Source organism: Podarcis vaucheri, assembly GCF_965113315.1.
Source record: "Podarcis vaucheri genome assembly, chromosome: 15".
NCBI lineage: Eukaryota > Metazoa > Chordata > Lepidosauria > Squamata > Lacertidae > Podarcis > Podarcis vaucheri.
This window is the reverse complement of record NC_138753.1, coordinates 911050-918851: the sequence shown is the minus strand read 5'-3', so window position 1 is coordinate 918851 and position 7802 is coordinate 911050. Positions and strand designations below refer to the sequence as shown.

The following is a 7802-nucleotide window of genomic DNA, read 5'->3' as shown; positions in this document are numbered from 1 at the left end:
GCACGGAAACCCCGTTTACCTTCCCGCCGGAGCGGTACCTATTTATCTACTTGCACTTTGACATGCTTTTGAACTGCTAGGTTGGCAGGAGCAGGGACCGAGCAACGGGAGCTCACCCAGTCACGGGGATTTGAACCGCTAACATTCTGATCAGCAAGTCCAAGGCTCTGTGGTTTAACCCACAGCGCCACCTGCATTCCTTGAGACTCCTTAGGGTAGTGATAAAGCGGGATATCAAATCCAAACTCCTCTTCTTCATTATCCTGCATGCAAACAGGTTGGAAATCACAGGAGGGGAGGGGGCGCTTAGGTCCTGCTGGGGGGCGGCCCCACTGGGGCATCTTGTTAGCCACTGTGAGAACAGGACGCTGGACTCGGTGGGCCCCTTTGGACCTGACCCAGCAGAACCCTTTTCCGATGTTCTCATGGTGTTCCTGAATCGCCAGATCTTCCTTCTTATCTGTTCTCGGTGCAGAAGGACAGAGGAAGGAGTGGAAAAACACTCCCCCCCCCCCGGCTGAGATGCATCTCCAAGGCCGCTCTTTAGGGCCCCAGTTGGCACACCTCAGAGTGCCAACATGCCGCAAAAGGGCAAAGAGAGGATCCATCATCTTATCAGCACACACCTCCAACTTTATTGCGACATGTCCTTTGATGCACACCCTCGCCCAGGTGGGTCTGGGAGCAATTTGCCACCAACAATTTCCCCTCCAAGTACGAATGGGGAAGCAAACTTGAGTGGGAGGGGGGCACCACCTCCCTTGGCACAGGAGGGCCAGTTGTCATCGAGAGACAGGCCGCCTCCCCCTTGGCACCCAAGTCCATCCAAGAGGGGCAGCTGCACCACTGGAAAAGGAAAATCCTCCCCACTGCTGGGGTGGGTGATACCCCCAGAACGGGCAAGGAAGAGATTTGTGGGAGGGAAAAGGGAGCTTTCTTTGTGATCTCCCCTAAAAGCCAATGTGAATGGCACACACAAAGCCCACTAACACTCTCTCTCTCTCTCTCTCTCTCTCTCTCTCTCTCTCTCTCACACACACACACACACACACACACACACACACACACTCCCCCTGGTTAGGATTCCTGCTCCCAGCTCCACAGATCTGAAGAAAGGTTCTAGTCCTCATGACATACCCAATCCAGTAACACAGAGATCAAAGCATGTCTCAGAGGAAAGTCCCCCCCCCCAAGTTACATTAAAAGGCCAAACGTGAAGAGCCAAGAGGAAATTGTTTTCAAGTCATTGGAGAGGCACGTGCAGAAATCAGCTGCTGCTTTCCGGAAGGGTAGCAGCTCAGGTTCAGCTGGTCATTGTTCTGCCTCCTGCAGCGGACCAGGCATGCCGGCAAAGTGGCTGTAGTCAGGTTTTGAGTCCTGGATTTCGATCCACCTGGGGTAGGGAGGGGGGCAGAGAGAAAAGGGGCAGAGTTAAGGACCTCCGAGGAATGGAGCCGATAGAGCCCAGGGTGTGCAGCAGCTGCGGAAAAGGCGACTGCCATGCCAGGCATCATTAGGAAAACAAAAATTAAAACTGCAGCTCTTATAATGCCACGATATAACTGCATTTGGAATACTATGTACAGTTCCGGTTGCTCACCTCAAAAAGGACATTGCAGAGTTGGAAAATGTTTCAGAAAAGGGCAACCCAAATGGATCAAGAGGGGTGGAAGAAAAATTGCGGTGTTTGGGACTTTTTAGTTTAAATGGCGACATTACAGGAATTTATAGAATTCTGCATTGCAGGGTGAAAGTGAATAGAAAAGACTGTCCCTCCCTCTCTCAGCACTGGAACTAGTGGAGATCCAATGAAACTGATTGATGGAAGATTTGAGACTTCTTCACACAGTGCAGAGTTACACTGTGGAACTCCCTCCCACATGAGACAGGGATAGCCAACAACTTGGATGGCTTTTAAAGAAGATTAGACAAATTAATGGAGGAGGAGAGGGTTCTGGAGGAGAGGTAGCTAGGAGGCTCTGCTTCACTTCCATGGTTGGAGGCAGCTGGAATCCCAGCTTGCTGGAAACCGCAGGAGGGGAGAGTTGCTCTTGTGCCCGGATCTTGCTTGTGGGTTTCCCATTGGGGCGTCTAGTTGGCCTCTGTGAGAACAGGAGGCTGCACTCGATGGGCCCCTTTGCCTGAACAAGCCAGGCTATCCTTATACACTTATCCCATTTCTTCCTATATAAATAACAACGGAAGGCTGTCGTCACGCTGCAGTTTGAGTAGCTGCCACTAGGGCTCCCTTTGGCCTGACTCAGCCACAGCCAGGCGGCTCTTATGTGACCGTGTGATGCAGGAAGCCAGGATGGTCAAGATGGAGAGAGGAGGACTTACCCGATGATGGCGGCTGGAACGAGGAGGAGGACGGCCCCAAAGAGGAAGGGGAAGCCTTTCATGAAGGAGAGGCTGGCGGGGTAAAGGGAGTTGAAGACCCCTGTGGCCACCAGCGAGCAGAGACCTTCCACGCAGGCCACGGCAGCAAAGAGAGCGCCTGGAGGGGAGAGCAGAGAGCTGAAGCACGCATGGGACACCCAAGGGGCAATGCCCCCAACCCCCAACGGTGGGTGTTTTCATAAAAACAAAGAAATGGAAGGGGTCCCCAAAGGTCCTCTAGCCCAACCCCATGCAATGCAGAAATTGCAGCTCAAGGATTCGTGACGGGTGGCCCACCTGACCTCTCCAGTCAAGGAAAGACCATCTTATGAAGGAGTCTGCTCTTCCCAGGGTGCTGGGAACTGTAGTTCTGTGATGTCCAGACCTTCCTAGCTGGGGATCTGAACTTGCTCTTTGTCCCCAGCAACACACACACAGAGGGAGGTGTCGGCTGATTTGGGAGCCTACCCAGGAGGGGTGTTTGGGAGTGAGGTGAGGTCCTCAAGGCAGCCAAACAACGCCTGAAACTCATGTCGTGCTTCTCCAGTAAATGCACAACCGCTGATTCTTGCAGCTCGTTACCAGTGCAATTATTTAAGGATTTTGCTCATGGGAGAAGAAAGAGAGATATGGGGCAAGGGATCTCTGCCCTCTGCCACCCCCTGCAAATCTTATATTCTGCCACCTGAGCAGGCATGCTCCCGAGCGCTCCTTGCGCCCACAAGGCGGGAGTGCGGACCCCTTGCCCCTTCCCAGACATTGCTGGACCGCAACGCCCACCATCCTCTCTGTCTTCTGGCCAGGCTTGCTGGGGCTGGTGGGAGTTGTAGTTCAGTAACAGCTGTATGGAAGTGAGAGCTGGACCATAAAGAAGGCTGAACAGTTTCAGGTTAAGAACGGACCTCTGGAACGAATTAAGTACTTAACTCGAGGTACCACTGTATAGTTAAAGCTATGGTTTTCCCAGTACGGTAGTGATGTATGGAAGTGAGAGCTGGACCATAAAGAAGGCTGATCGCCGAAGAATGGATGCTTTTGAATTCTGGTGCTGGAGGAGACTCTGGAGAGTCCCATGGACTGCAAGAAGATCAAACCTCTCCATTCTGAAGGAAATCAGCCCTGAGTGCTCACTGGAAGGACAGATCCTGAAGCTGAAGCTCCAAGACTTTGGCCACCTCATGAGAAGACTCATTGGAAAAGACCTTGATGTTGGGAAAGATGGAGGGGGCACAAGGAGAAGGGGACGACAGAGGATGAGATGGTGGGACAGTGTTCTCGAAGCTACCAGCATGAGTTTGACCAAACTGCGGGAGGCAGTGGAAGACAGGAGGGCCTGGCGTGCAACAAACAGCTGGAGGGCCAAAGCTTCCCACTCCTGCCACGAGGACTAGAAACTTTTGAGTTTGTTTTTTTCTAAGTCTCTAGTCCTTATGGTAGCAGTGGGAAGCTCTGGCCCTCCAGATATTACCGAACTACAATTCCCATCAGTCCTAGCTGTCGGCCATGTTTGCTGCATGTTGCCCCAATGCATTCTGGGTCAGGTGATCTGGCTGTGGGTCCCTGAACCCTGGCTCTGCTTACCTTGCTCCTTCTCATCAACCAGTCTGGATAACTTGGAGCGGATCACAGGAGTGACAGTCATGGAGAGGAAGAGGAGGCCATATCCTGTCGGGGAAAGGAGGAGAAAGAAAATGAAGAGACCCACTGAAATGAACTAACATGGCGGACTTCGGTTTGGGGCAAACTTAAGTGTCCTTGGATGTCCCAGCAACTGCCATTCAGACGCACTGAATGTCTCTGACACTGGAAGAGGAACACAGTTAGTGCTCTCTAGGAATACAGATAGACTGCCTCTGGGCCTGGAGGTTCCACAAGAGCAACATAAGACCCAAGGGGCTCTGTTGGCAGGAGATGCTTAATCTCAGGGTCCTGGGTTCGAGTCCCACGTGGGGCCAAAAGATTCCTGCATTGCAGGGGGCTAGATGACGCTTGCGTTCCCTCCAAACTCTACAATTCTGCGATTCTAGCACGGCTTCCTATGCCAACCAGATAGCACAAAGGGAAAGCCGCAGTTGCACCCGGGTCCTGATTGTGATCTCCTCACTTGCGCTTCCCACCCACCGGGGCTCATAGAATCTATAATCTCCCGAGGTGGAGGCACACCCAGGGGTCATCTAGTCTCACCCCCCCGCAGTGCAGGAATTCAGAGGCACACTGCCTCCCGACACTGAGGGCACGTAGCACAGAACGAAATGGATCAGGCCAGTGGCCCCTCTAGCCCAACCCCCTGTCCCCACAGCGGCCTACCAGTTGCCCCACAGGAAGCCCACAAGCAGGAGCCAAGGGCAACGGTTCTTCAGTTCTGCACCGCCTGGTTTTCAGGGGTAGGCTGCCCCCGAGCATGGAGGTTCTGCTCCCACAGTAGGCCTCCATGCGGAGAGCCCGGCAGCAGGATCAGGCCAGGGACCCATCTGGTCCAGCTTCCTTATTCTACACAGGTGCTTGGGAGATGGACTCCCATTCCCTGGACGTTTTTAAGCAGAGGCTGGGTGTCCATCTGCCAGGGACTCTTTAGCTGTGACCCCTGCGCGGCTGGGGGGTTGGGCTAGATGACCGCCGGGTGTCCTAACTCTCCAACCCTCAAGCAACGCCTCCTCTCCCAGGAGCAGCACCTGTGAACATCAGGGGTGTGGTGCTCGCCAGCGCAATCGTCCCCAGGCCCAGGACGTTGGACAGCAGGCCGGCTTCGGCCACCCAGCCATCCTTGAGGCAGGTCTGCAGCAGCCGCAGGCCCAGCAAGCTGGACAGGTAGGCCAGGTAGTGAGCAGCCGAGCCGTAGCCGATGAGCTCCGAGCCCCAGCAGAGCGGGGTGCTCAGCTCGTACAGCACCAGCAGGTCCGAGGCCCCGAAATGCACGCTGACCACCAGGAAGAAGGCAAGGGAGTAGAGGAGCAGCTTGCGCCACTCCCAGCCCCGGGCGCCGGGCGCATAGAGGCGGAGGACGGAGGCGTAATGGCGGAGGGTGAGGAGCTTCGCGGGCCGCCTGGGCGCCACCGATTCCCGCAGGCAGGCGGCGGCGTAGAGAGCGGCGGCGAGGCTAGCGGAGAGGGCCAGCCAGAAGGGAGCCGCGTAGCCTTGGGCATGGCGCCACTGCCCGCCCAGGAGGCTGGCGCCCATCCCCGCCAGGCCCAGGCAGGCCTCCAGGACGGCCACGCGGAAGGTGCGCCCTCGCCGGTCGCTGATGTCGGCTGCGTAGGCGAAGGAGGCGGCCAGGATGAGGTTGTAGTCGCCCGAGAGGCCGGCCAGGATGCGGCCGAGCAGCAGCCAGGCTACGGGGAGCTGGAGGGACATCACCGCCAGGAAGATGGCCGCCTGCAGAGCCATGCCCAGAGAGGCGATGGCGAGGGCTGGGCGGCGCCCCGCGGAGTCGCTCCAGGGGCCGAGCAGCGTGACGGAGAAGAGGCCCACCAGGAAGCCGGCCAGGTTGAGGTAGAGGTTCCAGTGAGCCACCAGGGTCTCCAGCTCCTGAGAGAGAGAGGAAGGCAGAGGGCCGTGAGGCAGGAGGAGGGAGCTGGACTACTGCAAGGCGCTCTTCGTGGGGCTGCCCTTGGGCCTGGTTCAGAAGCTACAGCTGGCGCGGCTGGATTGCTGACAGGAGCTGCTGGCCAAGAACAAAGGATGCCCACCTGCTGCCGAGCTGCGTTCGAGGGTCTTGAGTTAATGTACAAAGCCCCGAGCGACTTGCGTCTACAATCCCTAAGGGGTCGCCTGAGCCCTTCTATCCTAGCTTGCTCACTGAGATCATCCGTGGTGCGGCTCACTTGACAACAATGAAAAACCAAGCCTCTAGGGTCATGGACCCAGTCTTCTGGAACTTCCTGCCACTGGAGATGCAGCGGGCACCTACTAAAAACTTTTCTATTCTGCCTGGTCAAGGCAGGCCATGACGAATACAAGGGTTGGCTGGTGTTTGCTTTTAATTCTTTGTTTGCTTTTAACTCAGTTTCAATTTTTTACTATTTTATTGTACGGTTTTATGTTTTTACATTGTTGAAAACCGCTGTGATATATTTTTAAGATACAGCAGTATATAAATATCTATTATAAATAAATAACTTAGAACTGGGAATTTCCCCTGCCTGAAACCCCGCAGAGCTGCTGCCAGTCAGTGTAGGCAATACTGAGCTGGGAGTCCAGAGGGTCTGACTTGGTCTATACGTCTGCAGTCTCTTAGGTATGCCATAAAGGCTGAAGCTGCTATTATTGTTGTTGTTGTTTTTAAAATTTGCATACCGCCCTTCATTCATAGATCTCAGGTTGGTTCCCAGCATTAAAATCCAAGATAAAAACATGAAATACATAATAAAAGTAAGAACAAAAAAAGCCACAGACCCCCTATTATCTTTTATACACACAAACATTCTTCTTCATTTTCTTTTAAATATGTGGTTTCTATTCAATTCCTATTTAAAAACTTTTTAAAGGCTGTTTCCTATTTTATCTGTGTTTCTGCGTTTGTTTTTCTCTGTAGTCCCACCTCGAGTCCCAGCCTGGAGCAAAAGGTGGGAGAGAAACAAACGCAGCAACAACTGGACCCCCAACCTGAAACCCAGAAGAGAACTGCTGCCAGTCTGTGCAAGTGGTCCTGATCCTGATGGAGCAAGAACGTGCCTGGTTCTAAGGCACCTTCCCGGCTGCAGAGAGTCTGCCTGTCCGGTGAGCTTCCCCGTTCAGGCGCAGTCTACCCCAGCCAAGCCCCGTTGCCGCCGGGCACCACCGGGGTCCCTGGCCCTGAAGGGCCCCGGAGAGCCCCTCGGGGCCCGGGGCCCTGCGCCTGGAAGGGCCACGCACCTCCTCCTGCTTGGCGGAGCCGCTCCCGTTGGCGCATCCTCCTCCCTGCCGGGCGGCGCTGCCATTCCCGGCGCCGAGGCGCTCCCACAGGTACTGGGTGCAGAGCGGACCCTGCAAGCCCATGGCCAGCGTGGCCAGCAGCAGCACCGGCTCCACGGCCCGCGGGCGCGCGCAGCCGGCCCGCCGCGCCCCCTCCTCCGGCTCCGGCTCGTCCCCGGGCGGCTCCGCCGGGGGTCCCGCCGCCTGTTCCGCCATGGCGGCGGCGGCGGTAGCAGCGACCAAGGGGCGGAGCGGCCACCAGCTCCGCCCGGCCCGACGCGAGGGCGAAGGGCGGGCCATGGCCAGGTCGGCAGGAGGGAAGGAGGCGGCCGGGGCGCGGAAGGCGGAGGAAGGGGCTGCCGCCGCCGCCGCCGCCGGAAAGGGAAGCGCCGCGGCTCTCGCGGACCTGCCGTGACGCCACGGCAAGACGACGGCGTCCAGAGAGCCTGGGGAACTGGGAAGAATCCTGCCTGCGTGCTTGGCTTCCTCTCTCCTCGATTCATAGGGACTAGACACTTGGCTACATTGTTGTT

At 56.1% G+C, this 7802-nt stretch overlaps 1 protein-coding gene across 4 annotated transcripts; it reads right to left on the bottom strand.

Moving 5' to 3' along the window:
- Positions 1-612: 612 nt before the first annotated feature.
- SLC46A1 (solute carrier family 46 member 1) lies at positions 613-7584 on the bottom strand. Of its 4 annotated transcripts, none has more exons than XR_014214196.1 (6): positions 7231-7584; positions 5052-5904; positions 3961-4044; positions 2341-2497; positions 1069-1393; positions 613-1013 (listed from the first exon to the last, which is right to left on the bottom strand). XR_014214196.1 is itself a non-coding variant. In XM_082201851.1 (5 exons), the coding sequence occupies exons 1-5, from the start codon at positions 7567-7569 to the stop codon at positions 1312-1314; spliced, it is 1515 nt and encodes a 504-aa protein (XP_082057977.1). In that variant the 5' UTR covers positions 7570-7584; the 3' UTR covers positions 613-1311. The 4 variants fall into 4 exon arrangements, 1 of the variants encoding a protein (XP_082057977.1); XR_014214197.1 differs by having other exon boundaries at positions 613-1007; XR_014214198.1 differs by having other exon boundaries at positions 613-999.
- Positions 7585-7802: the final 218 nt, after the last annotated feature.

Excerpts from the sequence above, each read along its gene's own strand:
- SLC46A1 (XM_082201851.1), bottom strand. The coding sequence starts at position 7,569 with ATGGCCCGCCCTTCGCCCTCGCGTCGGGCCGGGCGGAGCTGGTGGCCG. Across the intron at positions 5,905-7,230 it reads GCTCCGCCAAGCAGGAGGAG|GAGCTGGAGACCCTGGTGGC; the intron begins GTGCGTGGCCCT and ends TCTCTCTCTCAG. Across the intron at positions 1,394-2,340 it reads GTTCCAGCCGCCATCATCGG|GTGGATCGAAATCCAGGACT; the intron begins GTAAGTCCTCCT and ends TCCCTACCCCAG.